Below are 27,224 nucleotides of genomic sequence, written 5' to 3'. Positions count from 1 at the left end.
CACCTGTACATAGACCAAGAGGCAACTGTTCAAACAGAGCAAGGGGATACTGAGTGGTTCAAAATTAGGGAAGGTGTGTGTCAGGGTTGTATCTTTTCACCATACTTATGCCACCTGTATATTGAGCGAATCATCTAAGAAGATGGACTATATGAAGAAGAATGGGGCATCAGAACTGAAGGCAGACTCACTAACAACCTGCCATATGCAGATGATACAACCTTGCTTGCTGAAAGCGAAGAGGACTTGAAGCACTTACTGATGAAGATCCAAGACCATAGCCTTCAGTATGGATTACACCTCAACATAAAGAAAATAAAAACTCTCACAACTGGACAAATAAGCAACAACATGATAAACAGAGAAAAGACTGAAGTTGTCAAGGACTTCATTTTACTTGGATCCACAATCAACACCCGTGGAAGCAGCAGCCAAGAAATGAGACACATTTGCAGCTATAAATTTCCCTCTGGGATCTGCTTTGGCTGCATCCCATGAGTTTTGGTATGCTGTGTTTGCACTTCCATTTGTCTCTAAGTATTTTCCGATTGCCCTTGTAATTTTTTCTTTGACCCATTGGTTGTTTATGAGTATATTGTTTAATTTTCACAGAATTGTAAAGTTTCCAGCTTTTCTTCTGTTATGGCCCTACCTTCATTATATTATGGTCAGAGAAGATACTTTGCATGACTCCAATCCTTTTATGTTTATTGAGAGTTCTTTTGTGAACTAACACGTGTTCTATCCTGGAGAATCATCTATGTGCACTGGAGAAGACTGTATATTCTGCTATTGTTGGGTTGAGTGTGCTATATACATATTTGTTAGGTTCAGTTGGTTTATGGTGTTGTTTAAGTCCTCTACCGATGTGCTGAAAACAAAAAACCAAACCTTTGCCTTTGAGTCGATTCCAACTCATAGTGACCCTATAAGACAGAGTAGAACTGCCCCATAGGATTTCCAAGGAGTGCCTGCTGGATTTGAACTGCTGACTTTTGGTTAGCAGCCATAGCACTTAACCACTATGCCACCAGGGTTTCCACTGATGTGCTATGCATTATTAAAAGTGACATATTGAAGTCTCCACCTATTATTGTAAAGCTGCCTATTTCTCCCTTCAATTCTGTCAGTGTTTGCTTTACATATTTTGAAGCTCTGTTGTTAGGTGCATATATATTTATAACTGTTATAGCTTCTTGATGCATTGACCCATTTATCAATATATAATGTCCTTCTTTGTCTCTTGTGATAGTTTTTAACTTAAAGTCTATTTTGTCTGATATTAGAACAGCTTGTTCTGGGTTACTGTTTGCATAGAATATTTTTTTCCATTCTTTCATTTTCAACCCATATGTGTCTTTGGATCTAAAGTGATAAGGAACTTCTGCCATATTGCTATTTGTTTTCTGTGTATCTTATGCCTTTTATGTCCATCATTTCCACCATTACGTCCTTCTGTTTTATTTAGTTGACTTTTTTTGTAGTGCACCATTTTTATTCCTTTCTCATTTCCTTCTGTGTGTATATTATAGATGTTTTCTTTGTGGTTACCGTGGGGATTACATTTAACATCCTAAATTTATAACAATCTAGTTTGAATTGATATCTACTTAACTTGTATAACATACAAAAATTCTGCCCCTATATAGCTCTGACCCTCCCCTCTTGTTGTTGTCACAAACCACATCTTTCTACATTGTGACTATTTCCCAGAGTTCTGACAAAGTTGGTTCTGACTGTTTCCGCTTATTTTTCTATGTTTCTGTGGGGGCACCGGAGCTTGGAGCTACAAGTTCTGCCATCTTGCTCTGTAGACTCTATTTTTATAACTTTGATTTCAATTCCTCTCTGCCTTTGGGCCAGGTGGAGTACAGCTTCGTGTAGGGAACTTTCCACAATCACACCAGCTTTCAGCAAGCCCCTTCTCAAATTTCCTACAACAGCTACCAAGCCTCAGTATCACAGGTGTTCGTTAAGCCAGGCTTGAAATTACCCATTTCACACTTTTTCGAATCTGATCTGGGGATTTTTTTTCTTTTCTTGCAAGCAGAAGCCAAATCTGTAGAACAGCAGTATTGTTGACTTCCAATGTTGATGTGGCTGTTGAAGTTGTTTTTCCTCCATCCTCAGGGAGGGGTATACCTTTTCTTTCTTTAATGTCTTTAAAGACACTTTAAATCCCAAACTATGCACAAGCAGAGAAGGAGTTTTAGCTCTTGGTAGCCACTTAAAAATGTGGCTCTAATGCTGAGAAGGTTCAAACAGCTTTGGTTACAGAGACCTTTAAAAACAGCCTCTCCAGACACCAGGGGAGTGACACGAATCTGTCACTGGTGAAGAGGCCAAAGGCCAAAGTGATTCTGCCCCCACAGAGCACCCAGTCTTTCGGTTCCATTTCTAGCTGCTTATAGCAGCCAACCTCTACAGTAGCCACCTCTCAAATGCACCAAATATTTGTCTTCTGTCTAGTGCTTGGAGATGAAGACTTAAACACTGAGAGTACTCAGAAATAATCAACGGCACAATGATTAGCTCTAGGGGGAGATTTTCAGGCTGCTTGCTTAGAGCTCCCACAAGTCTATGCTTACCATCATAACCAGGGATCCATTACCTTCTCTCCCCCTGAGACGGTAAGGCGCAGAAGGGCAAGGTTCCTTGGTGCCCTCTAACGCAGCCTAGTACAATGTAAGTAAGCAAGGCCCAGGTGGACACAGCAAGGACATGCAGCCTGGGATGTGGCCAGCACTCCTCTTGGTGGCTCATCCTCTACGCTTCAGGCTGCCATACCCAGGGTGGGGGCCTACTGTAAATGGTATCAGACCCCAACTACGGACACGGGCCAAGCTTCACAGGTTAAGGGCACAGTCCTCCAGAGTGCCACGTCTGCCCAAGACTTCAGACTCTTCAGGAGTTTCTAAAACACCCTCACATCTGACCAGCTGGCTCCAAATTCAGGGGTTCCCACTACCTCCTCAGGTTTGATAACTCTCTAGAACAACTCACAGAGCTCACTGAGAGTGCTATACCTACAATTACAGTTTTATTAGAGCAAAAGGAGACAAATCAGAACTAGACTAAGGGAAAGATGCATAGGGTGAGGTCTGGAAGGGTCCCAAATGCAGAGCTTCCTGTCCCCAAGGACATGTCACTCTCCTGGCACATCAATGCACATAGAATATTGCCAACCAGGAAGCTCATGTGAGCTTCGATGTCCAGTTTTCATTGTGGCTTAGTTTCATAGACATGCATGACTGAATCACCGACCACACGCTTGAACTCAATCTCCACCCCGTCCCTCTCCCCAGAAGTTGAGCTGACAACATGTGGCTCAAAGCTCCAACCCTCTAACAACATGGTGCATCTTTCTGACATGGATAACCCTCACCCTGAGTCACCTCATTAGCATAACATATCAGGTGTGGCCCAGCCCTTCATGAATAATAAGAGCATTCCTACCAGCTATCTGTCAGTTTGTCCTACTATGGTGGCTTGTGTGTTGCTATGATGCTGGAAGCTACTCCACTAGTATTTCAAATACCAGCAGGGTCCCCTATGGCAGACGGGTTTCAGCAGAGCTTTCAGACTAAGAGTAGGAAGAAAAGTCTGGAGATCTATTTCCAAAAATCAGCCAATGAAAATTTTATGGATCGCAACAAAATTTTGTCCAATATAGTGCTGGAAGATGAACCCCCTAGGTTGGAAGGCACTCAAAATACACAGTGGCCTCAACAATGGACTCAAGGATGGGCAACATTTCATTCTGTTGTACATGGGATCACCATGAGCCAGGGCAGACTCGATGGCAACTAACAACGACAGAGGCGACCTCCCAGAAACCAGGGACAAGGCCATCCCAAGTCTCTGTTTCGTGCCTATTCACCTCTCTGCCTTTGCTCCCCAGCCCTCACCATCCGCAGCCCATCACCACGCCCAGAGGGTTTGCTTCTCCTAAATATCTCCTAAGTCCATTCTCATTCTCCGCCCAGTCCAGGCCACATCACCTCTCCCCTGCCACCTGCCACAACCTTCTCACAGGTCTCCCCATTCTGACACACCAGCAAGAGCAGCCTGTCTAAGATGGCTGCCTGGTGCTCCTAGAAAAAATCCAAACTCCAATTGTCCTTTTAGAGCTGGCCTCTGCCACCCCGTGAGCTCGATTTGCCTCACCTTCCCCCCATTCTTGCTCTAACCGGGACTGTTCAATGGAACCTTCTGCAAGGATGGGCAGGTACTGTGTCTGTACTTTCCAATGGGGTAACCACTAGCTATGTGCAGCCACGGAGCACTCAAAGTGTGGCTGGTGCAGCCGAGGAGCTGAAGATTTAATCTGATTCCACTTAAGTCAATTTCCATTTAAATTACCATATGTGGCCAGCAGCTGTACTGGGTAGTACAATGATCAGCCCCTGTGAAACCTTCCAGTTCCAGGATGTGCCAACTCTGTGTCCTCAGGGCCTTTGCAGACGCTGTTCTCCTGGCCTGGAATGACCTGACCTCCCCCTGGCCAGTTCACACTCACCTCAGGCCCCAGCTAGATGTCATTGCTGACAAAGCTTCAGCTGCCCACCAAGTATGATCCTGGCCCCTGTGCTTCTTTCTCCTAACTCGGCTCTGATCCTACTAAACGGTTGAAAGGCTCGCTCACATGCCTACATCCTGCACCTTTCACTCATTCTCTCACCATTCTACGTGCATCTATTGAGCACCGACTGTGAGCCAAACCCTGCTTTCCTGGGGGGACCCTGGTGGATAACGCAGGCATTGCTCCTTGTCCCCACGGTACAGCAACAAAGCAGTATGTTAAGGATGTCAGGGAACCTGGATGCTCCTCTTGAGAGGTCTAGGGAAGCTGTGGCTTCTCAGGAGGGCACACTGGGTCTGGTCATGTCTGTATTCCCAGTGTCTGGTTCCAGGCCAGGCCCAGGGGCTTCGTGAGTGTCTGCAGAAAGGTGACATGAATCAGGGTCAAGGGCTTGGTCCGCCTGTAAGGCTCCTTTCCAAGAAGCAAGTTAAAATCTGTAGCAAAGAGCCTGCACTGTTTGGTGTGTCCAACCCAGAGACACCCCCACCCAAGTCCATTCCCACCTCGCTAACCCACCCCAGCTTCTCTTAGCTTACCTTTCAGATACCTTGCATCCAGTACAGTTTACATCTGGAGGGGGCCCTAGAGACCTCTTCATACAACGGGTAAACCGAAGCACAGGAAGGGGAAGGAACTTGCTGGGATCCTACACTAAGAGTGACCATGCCAGATCTGTGGGCTCTTGGGGTAGACCAGTGATCAAACCTCAGCCAGCGCCTGTTGTGCAAACTCTGCCAAGCCCATGAATCACCTGCATCACTATTTACTTAAAATATATATTTTTCAGTATGAAAAACTTTAAACCCTACACCAAAAACAAAAGCAATAAAAAAGAAAGGCTTCAATTGGTCTCAACCCACCAGGATCAAACGAGAATGAAGAACACCAAGGTCACACGACAACTACGAGCCCAAGAGACAGAAAGGGCCACATGAACCAGAGACTTACATCATCCTGAGACCAGAAGAACTAGATGGTGCCCGGCCACAACCGATGACTGCCCTGACAGGGAGCACAACAGAGAACCCCTGAGGGAGCAGGAGATCAGTGGGATGCAGACCCCAAATTCTCATAAAAAGACCAGACTTAATGGTCTGACTGAGACTAGAGGCATCCCAGAGGTCACGATCCCCAAACCTTCTGTTGGCCCAGGACAGGAACCATTCCCGAAGACAACTCATCAGACATGGAAGGGACTGGACAATGGGTTGGAGAGAGATGCTGACGAAGAGTGAGCTACTTGTATCAGATGGACACTTGAGACTGTGTTGGCATCTCCTGTCTGGAGGGGAGATAGGAGGGTAGAGAGGGTTAGAAACTGGCAAAATTGTCACGAAAGGAGAGACTGGAAGGGCTGACTCATTAGGGGGAGAGTAAGTGGGAGTATGGAGTAAGGTGTATATAAGCTTATATGTGACAGACTGACTTGATTTGTAAACGTTCACTTAAAGCTCAATAAAAATTATTAAAAAAAAAAGAAAGGCTTGACATTCTCAAAATTAAAAACTTTTGTGCTTCAAAGGATACCATTTAAAATGTGAAAGACAACCAAAGAATGAGAGAAGACTTGCAAATCATATATCTGATAAGGGTCTTGTATCTAGAATATACAAAGAACTGTTACAACTCAATAATAAAAAGATAAACAACCCAATTAAAAAAAGGAAAAGGACTCAAATATCCAAAGAATATGTACAAATGGCCAATAAGCACATGAAAAGATGTTCAACATCATTAACCATCAGGGAAATGCAAATCAAAACCACAATGAGATACCACTTCACATCCACTGTTGTTACTGTTGTTGGGTGTAGTCTAGTTGACTTTGACTCATAGTGATTCCCTGTGACAGAGTAGAACTGCCCCATAGTGTTTTCTAGGCTGTAATTTTTATGGGAGCAGATGGCCAGGTCTTTCTAAGATGGCTATAGTAAAAAAAAAAGTCAGATAATAGCAAAGATGTGGAGCAACTGGAACCCTCAGACACTGCTGGTAGGAATGTAAAATGGTGCAGCCACTGTGGAAAACAAGCTGGCGGTCCCTCAAATGATTAAACATAGAGTTTCCTTCAAAAAAAAAAAAACAAACCTGTTACCAACAAGCTGATTCTGACTCATAGTGACCCTATACGACAGAGTAGAACTGCCTCACAGAGTTTCCGAAGAGCACCTGGTAGATTCAAACTACTGACCTTTTGGTTAGCAACAGTAAGCTCTTACCCAGTATGCTACCAAGGCTTCCCAGAGTTTCCTTATGATCGAGCAATTCTACTCCTAGGTATCCGCCCAAAACGAAAACCTACGCTCAAATAAAAACTTGTACGTGAATGTTCGTAGCAGCACTATTCACAATAGTCAAAAGGTGGAAACAACCCAAGTGTTCACCAGCAGATGACTCAATAAACAAAACGTGGTCCATCTATGCAATGGACTATCACTCAGCCATAAACAGAAATGAAGTCCTGATGCATGCTATGACATGGGTGACCTTGGAAACTCATTATGCTGAGCGCGAGAAGCCAGACACAAAAGACCACATATTATATGATCCCATGTACATGCAACTTGAGAGTAGGCTAATTCATAGAGACAGAAAGTAGATTAGTGGTTGCCAGGGGCTGGGGAGAGGTAGGGGATTGAGGGGGAACAGCTAAGGGGTGCAGGGTTTCTTTCTGTGGGGATAAAAATGTTTTAAAATCGACTGTGGCAAAGGTTGTATCTATCCATGGATATACTAAAAGCCACTGAATTATACACTCTGAATGAATGACTTGTATGGTATGTGAATTACATCTTGACAAAAACCAAAAAAAACCAAACCTGCTGCCGTCAAGTCAATTCCGACCCATAGCGACCCTATAGGGTAGGGTAGAACTGCCCCATGGAGATTCCAAGTGGTGCCTGGCAGATTCGAACTGCTGACCTTTTGGTTAGCAGCCGTAGCACTTAACCACTACGCCATCATACCTTGACAAAGCTGTTAAAACAAAAACTTAAATATTATAATCTAACCATAAAGCCATACAATCCAGGAACTCTGGGGCTTAATATGCTGGTTCCATATGTTTTTCGACGTCTATTAAAAATACATAACCATTACCATTTTGAACCGCCTCTCTCTCTCTCACACACACACACACACACACACACGCACACACGCTCACACTTACGATCTGCAGGAACCCCTCCGGCCCTGGCCTGCCTTGTTGCTGCGTCCCTCTCCTAGACCCTGCATCCACCTACACCCTCCAAGAGCTCAGAAGGAAAAACACTCTGTCCATCTAATTAATTCATAACATTCCACTGACCACATACAACACTATTGCCAGCTCTCAGACCAAAGTCCTTGCTTAAAGAGAACGATTAATCGTGGGTTTTAATTTTTTCATGTGGTGGTCACAGACCACAGCCATGTGAATGAGCCCCTCCTGGGGCCCTGGGGTCCAGCCCTGCATGATCACCCAGAGGCAAGGGGGCTGCAGGCCACAAGACCACAGTCAATGAGACTCAAGGGCTCTGAGATCCTTTCTTCCACAGATTGTCAGGCCTTTCTTCCATGGCAGCACCGGCTGGGTTTGAACTGCCAAATTTTAGTTAGTAGATGAACGCAACCATTGGTGGTGCCCTGAGACCTTTCACATAATAAGGGCCTTTAAAGTAGCCACTTTTAAGGAAGCTCAGGTTTCTGGGACGCTGAGGTCTACCCTGGAAAGGACCTGAGGGGCAGAGAGCACCAAGACCCAGGGAGGCAGGAGTTGTTCCACGAGTGTTAGGGGGTGAACTGTGCCCACCCCAAAAAAGAAATACGGAAGTCTTGACCCCTTACTTGTTTGGCAGTAGGCATTTTTCTTTTGCTATGTTAATGAGGGCATGCGGGGGGAATAGGGTGGGTCCTAAACCTAATCCCTTCTGAGTTATAAAAAGAGCAGAACAGAGACAGACACACATACAGGAGGAAGACAGACACCATGTAAGGATCCATCTACGAGCCAAGAAACATCCAGGGCTACCAGAAGGTGAAAGAGACAAGGGAGGATCTTCCCCTAGAGCCTGCACAGTCCTGCTGACACCCCAAATTCAGACTCAGCTTCCAGAACCTCGAGACAGTAAATTTCTGTTCTTTAAAGCCCCAGGACACTAAGACAGGGAGGAGCCCACACTCGCCCACCCAACTCCACCAGCCATGATCCCCGGCTCCCTAAAATTGTCCCTCATGACGCCGAGGGTTTCGGTTTCATGAACGCCCAGCAGTTCACTTCCTGAGCCACCGGACCCACCACAGCAGCTCACTTCCACTCAGCAGGAACAGGGAGGGAAATGAGTGTGATTTCACGAACTCCCCAGACACAGACACGGGAAGTCTTCATTAAAGGCCTTTGGCCGCTGCAGCCTCAGGACGGGCGCTCAGCATCTCACCTCCAGCCCTCACCGAGGCAAGGAGTTCTGCTGTAGCCTTTCCTGACTTCCTTTTCATCTCTATCAACAGATTGTCCTCAATGGAAGTGGGTAGCGTCCCCAGCCGTGGGCTCCCGCAGCCCTGGATCAGACGCAGGTCAGGCAGACCCTCGGGGGAAGCCCCAGGAAGGGCCCCCCCCCCCCCGCCCCGTGGAGTCCACCCAGGACATCCGTTCAGAGGAACGGGGGCAAGAGGCTAGGGCTGAGCACTGACTAAAAGGACGCCTTCAACCACACATTGCAAATTAACAGCTATGTATTATTTTTCTTTTTTTTTTTTTTGACCTGCAAAGTATTTTAAATGCTTCTAAATTAGTTGCCACCACTTTAAATTTGGAGAGGAAACAAAAAATAAAAAATCTGTCTTCCTAGCTTATCTTGAAAATTGGAAATCAGGCCTGCATTCCCCGATGGTCATGACTTGATGAACCACGAGATGGGACCTATGCTCTGTAGTTTGCCACAGTCCCCACCCAGCCCAGCGGCCTCGCTCAAAGGACTGGAATGGCCTCATGGGCCTTTGGGTGTGCAACCCATGCTCTAAACACAATGAAATCTCTCTTGCCAGTGCAGAAATGGCCTTGTTTGGGACGAACGACAGATGGCGGAAGAACCTCAGATCACTCGGGATACCCAAGCCCATGATCTTTAGAGTGAATAGTCACAAACCACAAATACACATCCTATATTTCCTGCCATGATCTGGCTTTCAAATATTCCTACCCCGTCATTCCCATAAATTTTCGTGTGCTGTCACATAGCTCAAAATCTATTTTGGTAACAGTTTCTATTTCTGTAACACAGTAACATGTAGGCCAAACAATGGCTGGGAGTCAAATCCAGCCACCGTCTAATTTTATAAATAAAGTTTTATTGGAACACAGCCATGCTCACTCACTTACGTACTGTCTGCGTCTACTTTCAGGCTAAGATGACAGAGTTGAAGAGTTGAGACAGAGACCAAGTGGTGTGCAGAGCCTAAAATATCTACTGCTGGCCCTTCACAGAGAAAGTTTGCTGACCCTGAGGTTGAGCGGTGGATGATGGAAATGGCACCTCCTTGTAGAGGCATTCTTTGGGTCCATTTCCCGGGTTCCTTGTTTAAAATATGAATATTCTCATTGGGGTAATAATGATCCACCAGTGGATTTTCAGCTGTACTAAGGGGTGAGGTTGGGGAGAGTGGAGGTTGGGGGACAGGACGGGTGGGAAGTGCACAGCCACCAGCTTGGCCATTATCATGAGAAAGAGCTACGAGCTCCATCACAGCGCACCCTCAAACTCTGCCCACCCGCAGACCCTGAGTGTGGTCCCTCCTGTTCCAGCGCCCTCTCTGCCCTCCCACCCCACCCAGAAAACTCCTGCACTTACTTCATGGGCTTGAACAGCGCCTGCCCGTAATTCTGGAACGTCATTATGAGCTTGAGCTGCGTGCCCCCTGACTTCATAGCTGCAAGAGGGAGGGAAAGAGAAACTGAGTCACTCACTGCCTCCAGGGGGATGAGGGCCAGCCCAAAGAGGACCAACTAGGTCCCCCAGGCGTGGCGGAGAGACCCTCATCTGCCTGGGAGGTTTGGGTTCTCTGCCGCCATGCTCCTTCCCTGCTGATTCATGCCCCTCCTGCCACTCTGGTGTCAGAGCTCAGAGTCTGTCAAAGGCTCTGAACCAGACAGAAGGCACCAAATTCTAGAGTGTTTGCTCACCAACAGCATCTCTCGCCCCTGTGCACGTACTTATGCACACATTCACACATACACACACGCACTCCCACACATACATACACACATGCACTCATACATACACATACCACATGTGTGCACCATACTTGCATGTGGATGCACTCACACACATGCAAGCACACACACCACACATGCACACACATACACTCACACGTACACATGTGCACACATACACATGTGCACACACGTGCATAAACCATACATGTGCATACCACAATGCACACACACACGTGCACACACAGACATGTGCACACACAGACACATGCATATTCCCCATTGCTGGCCTAGAAGAAGGGGAAAAGGGCCCCCCCAGTCTAAGTCTCTGGGTTCTGAAGGAAGCCCAGCAGGGTTTGTTTAGAAGACCCCAGGACCTCTTGGGTTGGAGGTACCCTCCTCGTCAAAAGCAGCTTTGGGGCCCACAGGTCATGATCAGGGAGTTCAGAAGCCTCCAGAAGCTTTGTTCTGTGGCTTCTGGCTGCCTCACCAGCTCAGGAGGCTAAAGAATTCCCAGCCTCCCTCAGCTGTGGGTTTTCTTTCTGCTGATAGGACAGAAAGGAGACGACTGGGGATTTCCAACACTGGAGACAGAGCTGGTCCCAGCCATGGCAGCTGGTGAGCAAGGCCCGAGTGAGGAACAACCCCCACCCCCACGATCGCTGCATGGGGACCCCATCATTTTCACAGGAACACCGACCATCCCCATGTGCAAACCCCTGACCATCGCTGTGTGGGGACCCCTGACCATCGCCATGTGGGGTCCCCAATGCCAAGACAGCGACAGGGACACTGGATATCCCAGGGCTGACTGTCCACAGGCAGTCCTCGTGGGAGCTTGTCCAGCATTGTGGGGCCCTTATGTGTGGGAGCCAAGCACTGAATGATGCACTAACAGAAATGAACAAGGTGAGGGCCCCTCAAGTTTGCATTCGGTGGGGCGGGGTAGACCGTTCATTAATAACCCGAGGATACATTCAGGTTTCGAAGGTCCGATGGTGAAGCAGGCAGACAGGGTCTGGGGACGGGGGGTCCTGCCCAAGAACAGTCACAGTCCTGGGGGCAGAGACCCTGAGACGGGCTGCACCAAGGTCTGTTTCCTCTTTCCATGGGTTTCTTTACGTGAAGAGAGCGAGGAGTTGGGCAGCAGCTGGGCAGCAGTGTGTGTCAGACATGTGGGACACTGAATGAGTTGATGAGAACATGGGAGAGAGGAGATGAAGGTAGACAGAGATGAGGGCCCTGCAGGTGGAGGTGCAGAGCACAGGGAGGGTGGGCAGCAGGCGGGCAGGGAGTGGGAGAGGGGAGAAAGAAAGAGGGACTCCCGGTGTCCAAGGACTGGAGACAGTGATGAGAGGTACCAGGTGAGAATACCTTCCGAATTCTGGAAGCCACGGGTCGTGGGGGAGGGGGCTGGGTGCTAGAACTGAGGAGGCCTGGGTGTTCCAGGGCAGGCTGAGCCTAACTCAGGTTCTGGATGCAGACATGACCTGCCTGAAGATGGCCAACCATTCTCGAGAATGGCAACCGCCAAGGCGCTGTGGGTGCCATATTGAGGGCTACGCTTTGGCAGGAGTCTTCAGTCATCTCCCATCTCAGTTTCTCCTTCTGTGAAAGGGCTCAGGGTACCTGCTCGGCCTCCTTCTTGGGGTCGTGGTGAGGATCAAAGTCAGAGTGTATACAAAGCTATGAAATTGGACAACTTCACCAGGGAGTGGGTGTACACACGAGCCTGGGCAGTGGGTACAGACATGAACCTGGGAAGCCAAGCACTAAGAGGTCATGGAATTAGGAGAAACGTGCACAAGTCTGAGGACAAGCCACTATAGAAGAAGGAGGAGAAACAGAGACCGTGGTGTCCTCAAAGTCAAATGAACAGAGATTTCATGGCGAAGTGTCTTGTTGAAATCATATCAGTGTAAGTTCCAGTGACGACACTACGGGGGTAGAGGGGATACGGACCACACTGGCTGCCACTATCAGAGGAAGCGACACCAAAATGACTGTCTATAAAATTTTTGTGCAGTGTTTCAGCAGAAATTTATTATTCTTTATAAAAATATCCCAACAGTTATAACAAAAACATTTTTTGTAAGCCTGGCTTCCAAAAAATGTCTCAAGGTATCAATATACCTACAAGGCTAAAAGTCTATCTTAATTTACTTTTTGAACCTTCTAGTGCCCTCTGGTCAGAGCTGTCATTACTACCTAATTTTAATGACGCTTCAAATCACGTGGTTTCATCTGCAAGCGTTACAAGCAAGAATCGTTGGGGTTTTTTGCTGCTGGTGTTTTCACAGTCCCTGATATTGTCAAATCTTCTGGTGTTTTAGCTACAATACTGTGGTAATTAGTATTTGTGAGCCTATATCAATAATTTTTTTTGAGGATGAAGTAATAATTACAGGAAAAGAAGGAGCGATGTATGGGAATTACGATTTACGAATAACATTAGTACAAAAACATTAGGATTCTGTATGGTCTGGCACAGGAGGAGGTCCATGGCAGTGAGTGACATCATGAGTTACTGCACTAGGTGACATCAACCCTAGTGACACTACTGGTAAGTTATTAATTATACCTCCTTTTTTTTTTTTTTTTACAAAGAATCCTTAAAATTTAAGCTTTACAGTCATATTGTAAATTATCACTTAGACATAATAAAAGTTTTCTTTTGTTCTTTCTAAATCAAACTAGGGTAAGGATTTCTTTGACCTGTCACTGCCTCCACTGCTCACCTGTAAGATGGGAAAGATAATCACACCTGTGTCCTCGGGCCACCGTGAGGACTGGGGGAGGACAACACTTGTGAGGAGGCAGTGGTGGTTCCATGGTAGAATTCTCCCCTTCCATGCGGGAGACCAGGATTGGGTTCCCAGCCAGAGTACCCCATATCCACACAGCCACCACCTGTCTGTTGTGCAGACTGTGTGTTTCTATGATGCTAAACGGGTTTCAGTGGACTAACACAGACTAGGAAGAAAGGCCTGGTGATCGACATTCAAAAACCAGCCAATGAAAACCCTTTGGATCGCAACAGTCCAATCCATAACTAATCATGGGGACCGGCAGCATTTTGTTCCATCGTGCATGGAGTCACCACGAGTTGGGGCCAACTCAACGGCAGCTAAAGGCAACAACAATTCCTGACAGTGGAGAACTCCACAGCCACCCCAACCCAGACAACTGACCTTTTAACGACACAGCACACTGTTTATGATTTTACTATTAACCAAGCCAAAAACCAAACCGTCACGTCGATTCCGACTCATAGTGACCCTACGGGACAGAGTAGAACTGCCCCATAGGATTTTCAAGGAGCGGCAGGTGGATTTCAACTTTAACAACAGCTTATAAAACACTTCTCCTCCACAGGCCTCTTCTTTTTGAGAAGCGTGTGTATATGTGTGTTCACAGGAGTCTGATGCTGCGGCAGCCCCAGCCCTCAGGGGTGGGGCTCTCTCAAGAGCAGAATTGTTGGTGGCTTTAATTTTCTCTTTCTCCTTATCTGCACTTCCTGAAATTCTACAATGCACATTTATTGTGTTTTTAATAAGTTGAAAACAGAAGTGATTGTATAAAATCATCAGCCCAATGAAAGCTCATTGAATGTTCCCATTTGCATGTAATAACCAGGGTCCCTGGGTTAATTATTCCTTCCTAGGCCTTTCAGAGTTTGTAATCCTGTTTTTTTTTTTTTTTTTAATAACCAAATATTATGCAAATCTGGTCAGTCTAATCATTCTTGTTCTGGAAGCAACTCCCATCTGCCCTGCTGTACCCCGACCCCATGCCCACGCTGTTACCAACTCTCCCCATGGACCAAATACATAATTAGAATTAGAAGGCATTAACACCTCACAGTGACTAGGAATGCCAGGAACACCCGGCTCTTGCTAACTATGCTGGGCACCAGCTGTGCTCTTGATGGGGGACCTTACCTTCCCAGCCCAATTCTACCATCAATCTATCACATCGAGAGGCAACAGGTATTAAGAGTCCTCTTTTTTTTTTTGTTCTAGGATAAGATAAGACCACTCTGCCAAAACCCACAAAGGAACCGCCAAAGGCTCAAGATAATCATCTGGGGTGGGTGAGAAATGGGGACCCCCACCTAGCACATGGCCAGTGGGTTAGCCACCCTACTCTGCAGCTGCAGAAATGGGCTTGGAAACGCAATCAAGGTCCAGGCTGCAGGGGGCAGAGTCAAGGCACAGACTGGGTCTTGAAAAGCTGGGCAGAAGTTTAGGGGTTCTTTTGGAGCAAGACTGAGGTTCTGGCCCATTGCTATGGTCGTGGGGCAGAAGCAAACCCAGAAAAGGGGTCCAGCGTGAAGAGCTGGCATGGACGCTCACATTGGGGGGCCTCCCATGTTCCCAAGGATATTAAATTGTGATGTAAAAGAAGAAAAATGGTGCAGTTATTGAAATATGAATGGACTTCAAACTGGCCCCTCTCTGTGGCAGGTAAGTTTGGGAAAGTCACTGAGCCACAAGCAGCTCCAGCACCCTCTGGAAGTTCCTGGAGAAGGGGCAGGGCTGACCCAGAGCCCAGGAGGAGAGCTGGGGCCGAGCAAGCCCCCTAAGGGAGAACCCTGAGTTCTACCAGAATCGCTGTGCACCCCAAGCAAATACAGGGCCCGGCCTCAGGGCTGCCAGGACAGGATGAGTGAGGGATCCCGGAAGCACTGAGGGCAGCTTCCCACTCTGCCCCACACGGCCATTCTCCCCGTTTCTAGAGAACCTGGTCTGTGCACTGATTTGCCACCTTCTGACTTTTAAAGACAGAACTAGTCCAGGTCTTCGCCATCCCTGCCTGCCTGTCACACCGTGGGAGCTGGGGTGTTGCTGTGATACTGGAAGCTATGCCACCAGTATTTCAAATACCGGTAGGGTCACCCATCGTGGACGGGTTTCAGCAGAGCTTCCAGACTAAGACAGACTAGGAAGAAAGGCCTGGTGACCTACTTCTAAAAATCACCCAGTGAAAACCCTATGGATCTCCACAGAACACTGTCCGATATAACGCTAGAAGATGAGCCCCCTAGGCTGGAAGGCACTGAAAATACACGGTGGCCTCAACAATGGCCTCAAGCATATCATCAACTGAGAAGACGGCACAGGACCAGGCAGCATCTCATTCTGTTGCGTGTGGCGTGGCCGTGAGTCGGACTTGACTCAATGGCAACTAACAGCAATACTACCACGTAGGTGGCCAGCATGAGGCTGGTGACACAGATGCTCCTGGCCTCAGTCACCTCATCTGTGAAGCAGGCCTCGTATCTATCTTTGCAGCCTCAGCAGGGGGAGGGGGGGTCGGCCAGGGCAGGAGGTCTGAGCGTTTTTAGGGTCGTGACTTTGCTTTAGAGGTCAGAGTGAGGCACCGCTGTTCTGGAAAACTCACAGGACCAGATAGCTCAGACCTTCCTTGTAACTCACAGAACGCGGCCCCTGCGGGGGCTCAGGCCACCCTCTCTTCCCCAGCCCACCCCACGCACCCTCCCACTCTGCACAAGTGTTTCAGACCCCAGACACACGGAGCCCCTCTGCCTCCTCACATACATAGAGAGGGTCAACATGGCTCACAGTCTGGGGCACTCCTGTGGGCTGAACTGTGTCCCCCAAAGACACAGTTCAAGTCCTAACCCTGTGAACTCGACCTTGTTTGGAAACAGGGTCTTTGAAGATGTTATCAGTTACCATGAGGTCACGCTAGAGCAGAGTGGATCCTAAACCCACCTAAGAGGTGTCCTTATAAAGGGGGGAAAGAGACACACAGAGGGAAGACCCCGTGTGAAGATGCACCTGCAAACCAAAGAATGCCTGGGGCCAGCAGAAGCTGAGAGAGCCTTCAGAGTGAGCTCAGTCCTGCTAACACCTTGACTTTGGACTTCTGGCCTCCAGAACCGACAGAGAATCGGTTTCTGTTGTTTTAGGCCACCAGTTTGCGGTCCTTTGTTATGGCTGCCCCAGGACACCCAGACAGGCACCCAGGAGCCCCGGCCGGAGGGGAGGGTGTGGCAGCACCCAGGAGCTGGCCTGGGGGTCTCAGAATGCCAGATCACGGCCCTCTCCAGTACTCTGGAAGCCTCCAGCCCTGGACCTGCCACCCCGCCTTGTGAGCCCTCGAAGGCCTGATCCCAGCTGCCCAGACTCCAGCCAGCTATACACAGAACCTTCTGGAATTTTGCTATGACAGCCTCTAGCCTGCCTGTTTTTCCACCCCTTTCTTTACAGCTGCTTTCTTTGATTTTAAAAGTTACATTCACTTAAAGAGAGCTGCAGCTCAGCCACAATGGAAACCAGCAGCCCTCCTGAGAAATCAACTCTCAGAACAAGATCCTGTCGGTAGTGGGGCTGCCCACGGCTGTAGCCTGCTGTCCAGGCTCGAGGGGCGGAACTGGGTTGGCAGCAGCCTGGGAGACCGTTCTCATCAGACGTTGCAGGGGAGCTGAGAAAGGGTGATATCGAAAACATAGCTCTCGGCATCCTTAGTGGCGTCCATCCTTCCGTCCAACGACTTTCAGTAGTTCCTCCGGCATCCAGTCCTCCTTCTCTGGGTCACCCAGCCAGGCCCTGGGAACTGTGGCCTTGGCAGCAGATGCCACCCTGGTGAGAGATGCTGTGGCCTTTCTGGGGCTGGAAATGCCTCCTGGGGGATCTCGCTCCTGACTAATTAACCGGGGCAGCCGGTGCCCGGCCCCAACCCAAGCCCCCAGGGCAGCTCCTCACGTGGGCAGCTGCAGCTGAAGGCCCCTTTGTTCCTTGAGGCTGCAAGCCAATTAGTGCTGGATTCGGCTCAATGCTCCCCCACTCCCCCCACCCCCAGCAGATCCATTAGTGTCGGGACTTCTGTCCTGCGAGCTGGTTCCTTTTGTTCACCCTCAAGCTCCAGACCACGCTCTGTGCTGGTCCCTAGGATGTGATTCAGGCCAGAGGCTGCCCCACACACCTTCACAGGCAGTGACTGCTTTTCCCTCTTCTTCTTAAGAGATCCTGAGAACAGAGTCCTGCATCATGCCGGCTCCTCTTTGCACCCACAATTGTGCATGACAGTGGCTAGGGGGTTGCTGGCCTGGCCGAGGCGCCGCACATGTGAGCTCAGGCGGGATAGAAAGGATAATATCCTGGCCGTTACCAGGCAGCCAAGCCCAGTTATAAATAAACCACCGCTGCCCAGACCAGCTGTGCCGTGTGCCATGCGGCGCTCCGGGAATTTGATCAAGTGGCTCTGAATGGGGAGACTCAATGGGGCCGTTCCAGGAGGAGGGCCGGAGAACCTTGCCGGAATCCTTCTCCATTAGGGCAATATTTCTGGGCTCACGTTTAATGGCGAGATGAGTAACTGGGAGGGTAAAGTGGCCCCCAGAGGCTGAGAAGACAGAACTTAAGAGCCATACGATACCCTGCCCAGGGTGCCCCTCTAGGAAGCCTCTTGTCCCTGTGGTCAACAGGGAGCTGTAAGGCCAGGCTGGCTTTTGGATGTGTCTCCAGCTCCAAATATTTGAGATCTTCTTTTGAATGCTACTGCCCTGGGTCATCATGACTTCAGGTCTTTCTTTTTGTCTGTCTCATGCCCAAAAAGGGGGAGCTGCCGGCAGGCACAGCTGGATCTTCCACCCTTGGAGATGTTCGGGGCTCCTTACAGGGGGCTGTCTGTCCAGGGCTCCCACGTGCCCCTCAGAAAGTGTCCCCGCTTCCACTCTGCTCCAGATCACAGCAGAGACAGGGACAGGGCCACCAGGCAGCAGACCCCTCAAATCTAGGACCAGCTGGGCCTCCACCCCAAACCGCCAGCCAGGTGTCCACACCCAGAAGGTCCTGAGAGCAGCCATGGCCTTGGGTAGGAGTAGGGGCGAGTGAAGGGGTACCCTACCCACAGACACCTTTGGGAGAGGGCTCAGCAGTCCCCCCATGCACCCTCTCAGACAAGGGGAACTGGGCCCAAACCCCTGGGCCCATGCTGGCTGCTCTGGTGAGATGGTGTCCTGCTCTCTGAGGAAGGGGGCATCCCAGACACATGACTCAACAAGAGCACTCACTGGCCTTGGTCCCCAGGCCTGGGCCCACAGCACTGCTCAGCACTGGCCGGGCACAGAGCCTCCCCTCCCTCACCTGCCCAGACGCTATTTCACACCCACTGTTACTTATACCTGGAAGCCACACAAGGACCCTGTGAAGTCAGCTAAGGGCCCAAGACCCTTCCTCAGATCCTGAGGGGGGATATATTTGGGGCTTTAGAGTATCCCAGATAATACTGAGCACACGTGGGGCACATACCCCGTGTTGATGGGCACCCTGAGCAGGGTGCGGGCCCACCCCTCAGCCACCCACCCGTGTCTGCAGAGAATCTGTGAGCACCCACTCCAGTGAGGAAACAAATACTGTCAGCAACCTCGCCAGTCAGCCCCGCCCCCCAGGAGTCGGGTCTCGTTGAACCCGCTGCCCATGAGTTGTGTCTGGATTCCAGGTTTGCAGTCAGGTTGTGGGATCCTGATCATGGTGTCCCCATGGCCTCGGGAGGAGCCCAGGGCTCTGAGAGGGTCACAGACCTGCTCAAAGTCACCAGGAAGAGCCGTGGACCTGGAATTCACACCCAGGAGAGGGCACAGCATTAGGCACTTGGGCCCCACTGTCCTGTCTTGGTGAGGGGATGGAGCAAATGGCCAGCTCAGTGCTCTGATGACCACACAGCTCAGGAGCAGGTAAGTACTAAGCCCCAAGGCCAGCACAGGCCAAAAGAGGAGTGAGGCCCTCCCCTTCACCCCCTCACCAGACGGTGGGCGCAGAGCAAACGTTCATATTTTACAAGCCGCTCACTTCCACCATTTTACTCCATCTTTGCAATCCTCCCCAGCTGATGTGACCCCCACCTGGCAGACAGGGAAACCGAGGCAGAGAGCAGCCCACACCAGTGGCCAAAAAGGAAGGGGTTCTGTAAACATAAGCTTCCTGCCTCCCTGCCCCCATCCTGTGTGACGGAAGTCTGCATTTAAGGCCCAGGTTGGATGCCAGCTCTTCTAGAAGATCCTCCTGGAACCTCCCTTCCCTCTAATGGAGGTCAACTCCTCTCTAGAAGCTCCACACCAGTCAAGATCACCCACCCACGCACTGCAGCTGTGGAGTGAAGCCCCAGGGAGCAACTTTCAGGACCAGAGCCTCCCAGCCCCATCTCTGGGGACTAAGGAGACCCTTGCAGACAACCACCCACAGACCAAGCCCCGACCCTGGAGCTGCTGAAATCAGTCATCCAACTCAGCTGGTAACTAACCTTCAAACTTCATTCACCCCAGCCCCAAAGACAGCCCAGCTTCTCCTGCTAGGAGGGGCCACACGACACCCATGTTGAAGCAGGGGACCTAGCTCAGAGCACAGAACCAGCCCCCTCTATGAGGGGAGAGGACTGCAGCCATTGGGGTGGTAGGCAGGCATGCGGGCACCTTCTTATTCTTTTACCTGTGGCCTAGTCAGTGCCCTCTTGGGGGCCAGCTGAGGTGGAGGGAGTCCCACAACACAGCAAGGGGGTGGCGGGGCGGGGGGTGGTGCAGCCTCTCTATATCTCTTTCTCTATCTCTCCATCTCTGTGTTTGTCTCTCACTCCTGTCTCTCTTTTCTTCTCTCTCACGCTGTTTCTCTTCTCTTCTCTCTGGCTGTCTTTCTCACTCTGTCTCTCTTCTTTCTCTGTCTCTTTTTCTCTCTACAGTACCAGGAACAGCGGCGGAGCAGCCCAGCCAGTGCCAACAGCAATTCTGGTACCTTTCTTTCCTCTTCTCGGCCCGGCAGGCTCCTTGCCCTCGAGGCTACAGTACAAGCCGCCCGGAGGGGACACTCTGGCAGCCCCCAGCCCGGACACCCCTGCAGCTGCAGACAAAGGCCAGGGCATGCACAGGAAAGCACCTACCAACACTGGTTATCTTCTGGGAGCTGAGGTCCTGCAGCAGTGCCTCGATGGCGGGGTTGTGTCGTGAGTACAGCTCATAGCGGTTGATACCGATGTGGAATTTCAACCAGTTGGGGTAGGCGTCCATGGCCGTGCCCCCGGTGGGGAGAAATTCTTCACCTTCGTTACCTTCATGTGGCCTGTAGGAAGCAAAGACAAAGGAAAACACACTTGCATATGCTTGCGGGTTGATCCAAAAGTCCACAAAAAAGAACAGAGTGTGGGGTCCTGAAGGCCCTGGTGAAGGATGAACGGTCTGGTGGCAACGCTGAGACTTTAACTTTGGGTTCAGATGCTCGTAGATCAAAGAGGGGCCGGTGTGTTTGCACTTTCTTTCCTGGCTCTTGTTCTACCCGCTAATAACACACCCGGAGGCCATGACTCCTAGTTATCCTCCGCAGACGCCCCAGACAAGCTACAACTAAGGCCAGACTAACCAGGAGCGTCCGTGCCAGCCTGGCCCATTCCGTCCGGGATTGCTGGGCCCTGAAGCCACCTGACTGCAGGCCACTGGCTGCTCTGGGAGCAGGAGCAGAGATGTCTCTGACCATAGACATGTCCAGGCCTTCAGGAACCTTCCCTAAGCCTTTGTTCCAGTGACCAGGGGTCGGAATGGTGCAAGAGGCTGAATTTGATTCTAATTAGAGCAGCCTTGGGTGGGGAGAGAGGACGAAGCAGGCCCTCTTGCTGGCCAGGCCCCAAGGCGCCACCCCCTTGCCTGTCCACACATCCCTGGGGTCAAGGGTCAGTCTGGGGGAGGACACACCCTCTAATCTGTCTGCTGGCTGGAGGAAGAATGGAATTGTCTTAGCTTTAATTCACCTGGAAGCTCTGTCCTGCAACAGACTTGAGGGGTGTCCAGGCACCTCCCAGAGGCTGCAGTTGCTGACCCCTGGGAGGGCCGAAGGCCAGGCTACCGCTGTGCTTCTTGAGTTTCTGAGCATTTCCTGGGCCTGGGCCTGGGCAGCAGACAAAGCTCAAGCCACCCAACACGACCGTGAGTGAGACAGAAAACTAGGGCCTGGGCACATTTTGGGAAGAGGGGATTCTCACCAGTTGTTTTGGAAACCTGGCCCTCCCTGCTCCATACTCAGCCCCGTTGCTTGGGTAACCTTTTGCAGGTTGTTATTTATTCTGGCCTCGGTAGTAGTTAATATTTCACTACTCAGGTTGCTGCATCTGCTTATTTTGAACCGTGTGGCTGAAAGGAGGGCCTTGAGAGAAGGGCTTAAGCCAGGATGGCTTAAAAAGATGTCCTGGGGGCAGCTCTTCTCCACCCTGCCCGCAGCCTTCCTTGCACGAAGCTTCCACCCCCTTAGCAGCAGGCACTGCTCCCAGCTTGCTTGAGAGGGAGACCCCTTTGTCCCGCTCACTCATTTCTGACTCATTCATTCATTGCCTAACCCACTTTCCAGGCCAGTGACCAAAGCCTGCAGGGCAGGGGCGTTTCCTGGAAAATTGGGCTCTGGAATTCCTCCCCATCACACCTCCCTGGCTCTGGGGTGCCCAGCCTGCCTGTCACACCAGCACCTAGCAAAGCTCCCAACTGCCTGGCAGCCCCCTGAGTGAAGGGCACTGGAGACAAAGGCTGGAACCAGAGACCTCCTGTGCCCCAGCCTGCAGCCCCACGCCACAAAGCTCCTTTTGCACAGGGTCTCTTCCACGGGTTCAACTCCCTCTGGGGGGGGTCCCTGAACCTCTGGGCCTGTTTGCACAACTGGGGTGCAAGGACATTACTGGGGAGCAGGCGGACAGATTTATCTTTCTTCTCAAAGGGTGCCTGGCTCCCTTAAGGGCAGGTCTGCCGGCACCCACCCAACCTGCGCCCACCCGAGGACACGGAGAGTCCTCCACTCACCAGTCCGAGTTCTCCGCTGCCTTGGGGTTGAACCTGATGTCGCTATTGACATTAAACAGAACGTCATCCTCTGTTAACGGTGGAACGGCCACCCGGTAGAGTGGATGTTCAAACAGCCTGGCCAGGAGGGAGCCGTCCCCGCTGGGGCTCGGAGGCGGCGCTGACCTCTGCGGACCGTGGGCGCGGAGCAGCGGCCGGTGCGCTGGGTCGCGGGACTGCGGGGCGCCAGGGTCCCGCCCTCGCCAAGCTCCCTCGGCCGGCTCAGCCGCGGGCGGCAGCTTCTCCAGCGAGTGGGACGTCAGGTTGGAGGAAGGGTCGGAGCTGAAGTCCTGGAGGATGCGCAGAGTGTGCTTGTTGGGCCAGCCGGGCTCCGCAGCAGCTGCCGGGGGCTCCCCGGGGCGGCCCCGCGCCTGGGCCCAGCCCGGCGCCCCCGCCTCGGCCGCGGGCTGCGCGCACGAGCAGCCGGGCTCTCCCGGGGGCCGCACGGCGCGCCGCTCCAGCTTGGGCAGCAGGTCCAGCACGATGTGCAGTGCGCAGGCCACCAGGAACACCATCAAGATGAGCACGCGGAACCTGCGCACCAGGATCATCTTCATGGCCACGGGCGAGCGGCTTGGGTCGGGTGCCCTCCGGCGTGCCGCCCGCCCCTCTAGCCTCGGCTCCACTCGGACGCGGCGCCGCCTCGCGGGTCAAGGTCCATCCAGCGTTGGGACAGCTACCAGCCGCGGAACGGCAGCCGGGCCTGGACCCCGCGGAAGGAGCCCGCCGCCGGAGCCCCCGCCCGCCGGGCCATCCCGGGGACCGACCCCTCCCGGCTTCTCCCGAGCGGCCGCGCCCTCAGCGGCCAGGCCCCGCGTCCCTGATCCGTGAAGCTCCGGGTGTGGGGGGCGGCGCAGAGCGCGGCGGGCCGGGGGCCTGGGGACGCAGCCGGGGGATGCCCGGGCGCACGCAGTGGCCGGCGCGGTGCTCCGGTGCCGCGGCCCCGCTCATCAGGCGCGCGGGGGCCCGACGCGGCTGCCCATCCCCCAAAGGGGCGCGGCGGGCCTGGGTGGTGGCTGAAGCTAGAAGCGATCCGATCCCGGCGCGGTCCCCTCGGTGGGCTGCGGACGGGCGGAGCAACGCGGCTCCTCGGGGCAGCTCTCTGGCAGGGCTCGGCGCTGTCACGCTAGGCCGAAAGGCGGGGACCGACAGGAGGGACGAGGGTGCAGGGCCGCGTGGACAGAGGACTAGGGACGGAGGACTGAGGTGGGAGCGGCGGGGCGGGCAGGTGCAGCTGCCGCGTCCCGGAGCAAGAGCTCCAGCACGCCCTAGCCCCTCGGTGCGCCCCCCGCGAGCAGGGCGGGCAGATATTCCGACCACCGGAGCCGCCCCTCGCGTCAGAGCGCACGGATTGGCGGAGCCGCGACCCTGGCGAGAGTCACGGCCAAACCCGGCCCAGCTCACTCGCTCCTTTCTCCTCCCCTTGGCCGCGCCCGAGAGGCCTCTGCAGACCGGAGCCGGCGTGGAAAGGGCGCCTCTGCCCGCGATTCGCAGGGAGAAGGCGGAGAACGAGACCAGAGAGGGGTAGGCGGGGAGCCGGTGTCGCTACCGACACTGGCGAGATGGGCGCCCCGCCTGGCTTTTTTTTCAAAACCCCCGCCCGGGCTCGGCCTGCGGCCTCCCGGCTCGTCCCCAGAAGGGGCCTCGGCCCCGAACCGAGGCCAAGTCCCTCCCCGAAGCAGCGGGGCGTCTGCACCCCCGGATACGCTCTCTGCGGGGCGGCCACCTTGCGCCCAGCGGTGAGCCAGGAGGGAGAGGAAGGGGCGCTGGGGCCACCACCGCGGGAGAGGACTCGGAATCGGACTAGAAGAGCGCGGTATTTGGCCCAAATTCGGAGAGAAAGCCAGGACAGCGGCCAGGCTCCCTCCACCCGGCGGGTCTCCACCCCACCCCAAGGGGATACGCCCACGCCTTAACCCCGGCGGCGCCGGCGCCCGGAGCTAGCACTCGCTTGGCACTGAGAGGTACCCGGTGCGCCGGGCCGCGGCCCCTCCCTCGCAGTGGGAGGGTCTGTGTGTGTGCGCGCCTGTCGGCGCCAGTGCTGCTTCTTTGCCTCACCCAGTGCGCAAAGCCGACAGTCCACCCCAAGAGCTGTACTTGCTCACCGTGGCCTCGTCTGTGACTGTGTGGCTTCTGGTCCCCCGACTACCAATAATAGGAAATATTAACTAATGTGAATGTCAGTCCTAGAAAACCCAGTTAGGGAAGTTAGGGTGCAGGAGGGGCAGGCAGCCATAAGCACATCCTCCACCAAGTGGAGGGCCCCTCTGACCCCGGCCCTCTTAAAAGTGGCTGCAAGTTTCCAAAGCAGGTGGATGGTGAATCCTCCCAGCCCACACCCTCTGTTAGCTGGACTGAGGGGAGGCGGCCTTCGGCAGGGACTAGGGTCTGGAGCCCCCACACCCCCATTCACTCACTTGCTGTGTTGCCTGGGCATCTCACCACTCTCTCTGGACGCCGTTTTCTGCTCTGTGAAGTAAATGCATTGGGGACATTATTTCTGAGCATTCATCGCGAATCCTGGTGCCCTGCCCAGCATCTGGCATTCAATAGTGCCCACTAGATACTTGTCACACAGAGGAGGGTGGTCCCAGCCCAACTGGCCAGGGAAATTAATGCCTCTTAGGCTGTTTGAAATAAGTGAAAGGACCAGAGGATGTGTGGGGGCGGGGAGGGGGGATCAGTGCAGCAGGGAACAGAGGGGACAATAGATTTGAGTTGAGACAGGCCCTGGATTGAGAGCTTCTTGAAAGTGGTGTTCATTCACTCTCTTGTCCCACCATTAATTCATTCAATGAGCTCCATCTCTGTGCCATAACTGGTCTGGGGGCGGGCAAAAGACAGCACTGACGAGCCCCCTGCTCCCATGACAGTCTAGCTGGGGAAACAGACAGTGAACAAGGAAAGAAAGAAAGGAAATTCGAGCTACAGCGGGGTGATATGTTGATGAGCATGTGTGTGCACCCAGGTGTGTGTGTCTATGTGCGTGTACATGTGTACATGTGTGTGCATGTGTGTGTTCGGGAGAAGAGGCAGCTTTGGTTGGTGTTACCCAGAGGGGCCCAGGAGGCAATCTGTATGCTAATACCCCACAGCTGAGAAGAAAGCTCCCCTCCACCAAGGTGACATTGGGGGGGAGAGTCCTGGGGGTGGTAGGAAGGAGCTGGGTCTAGGTCTGTGGCTCACCCCCACCCGGCAAGCGTCTCCCTTGGAGCTCCGTAGCCGCCACAAACCTGTCTCCATCATCTGCAGCCCCTGGACAGCAAAGCCGTGGTCCAGTGTTCTCAGGGCAGACATGTGGGTGGACTGATCCCATCGACACCCAACTGTGGGGCTTCACAGGCCCCATCCCACCCCCCCCCACCCGGGAGCAATACTATCTGGGTTGGACCCCTCAGCTGGGTGTCTGTCTTCCATTGTCCTGGTCGTCCACACTCCCCTTTGAGGAGCCTTCTCTAACTAACCGGGTCATTCTGAAGGGCCACCACTCCTGTTTATCTTCTGGTTAACACCGATCACTCTCTGGATCTGTCGTCTCATTTCTTTGGGTCCCCTAAATGCACACATTCTGCCAAGACAGGGGCCTGCAACACCCTCTGCACAGCCCTGCCCTGGAAGCCAGTGAGGGACAGGGGCTCCAAGAGGCATCTTGAGCCAGGACCCAGTTCAGGCTGGTGTCTCAGGTTCAGGGACAAATGTGAAACAGAACACACGGCACCAGAGGCAGGGCATGATAAACTGCCTGGCTGGCTGCCTTTGGCTCCGAGAGGTGCGGGCTTGGCCAGCAAAGCTTTGGAGGCAGGGGGCCTACAGATGGACATTCCCCAGCATAGACCAGGGGGTGGTCTGCGGGGTTTTGCCTGCCAGTGGAAAATATGTCCAGTGGAGATGGGAATCACACAGAAAAATAAAGCTAGGTACAGAAGAAAGGGAAATAAGAAACGCTGGAGTGGGGGATTGCTGGTTTGTGTAGGGGGGTTGGGGAGTTCCCTGAGAAGGGGGCATTTGGATGGAAAGTGGATGTCTGTGGGCATGGTGATTTAGGCCGGGGGGACAGAAAACATGGAGGCCCTAAGGTTCAGCCCAGAGGCAGCAAGGAGGCCTGGTGGTGGCTGGTGGCATGGGGGGCCAGGAGATACCAGGCAGGGCCAGGTTGGGAGACCAGTTTGGGGGTCGATAGGGACTCAGGGCCACAGTCCAGCTGAGGGGAACAATGACTCTGACTCGAGCAGGAAGGAGGGAGTGGGGAGTGCCGGGATCCCAAATGATAGATCCAGCAGTGGGGTCAGGAGAAGAGTGGGGCCCAGAGTGCTTCTGAGCCATAGGGAGCCCCCTGGAGACAGGTAAGCCTGTGTGTGTGCTGGGAATTGAGAGTTTGACCCTGGACTGTAATGTTTGAAATGCCTGCAGGACCCCCAATGGGCTGCCTGGTGTGGAGATTGGTCCAGGGAAAAGCAGGTGGTGGAGGCAGAGTAGATGCATCTTACGGGGAGTTTTTCTAGAAAGGGGAGTAGGCGTCAAGGGTCCTGGACTGGATGAGAGAACCTGGACGCGGAACCTGGACCTGTCCCGAGCTCTGAGCATGCTCGCAGGGCTGAGGGCTGCCCTGTGGGGGTTGA

General features: G+C 52.5%; 1 protein-coding gene across 1 annotated transcript in view; it reads right to left on the bottom strand.

Annotated features, from left to right (window-relative positions):
• The window catches only part of FAM20C (FAM20C golgi associated secretory pathway kinase), a 57,296-nt gene extending 33,400 nt beyond the window's left edge, over positions 1-23,896 (bottom strand). The window contains exons 1-3 of the mRNA XM_049905113.1: positions 22,567-23,896; positions 20,670-20,848; positions 10,408-10,486 (exon numbers count right to left, since the gene is read on the bottom strand). Of these exons, the coding sequence (XP_049761070.1) occupies positions 10,408-10,486; positions 20,670-20,848; positions 22,567-23,162 (854 nt within the window). The 5' untranslated portion in view covers positions 23,163-23,896. The remainder of the gene's footprint in view (positions 1-10,407; positions 10,487-20,669; positions 20,849-22,566) is intronic.
• Between the last annotated feature and the right edge of the window lie 3,328 nt (positions 23,897-27,224).

This window comes from Elephas maximus, chromosome 12 (genome assembly GCF_024166365.1).
Source record: "Elephas maximus indicus isolate mEleMax1 chromosome 12, mEleMax1 primary haplotype, whole genome shotgun sequence".
Lineage (NCBI taxonomy): Eukaryota > Metazoa > Chordata > Mammalia > Proboscidea > Elephantidae > Elephas > Elephas maximus.
Note: the sequence above shows the minus strand (reverse complement) of the source record. Positions and strands in the feature narration are given on the sequence as shown.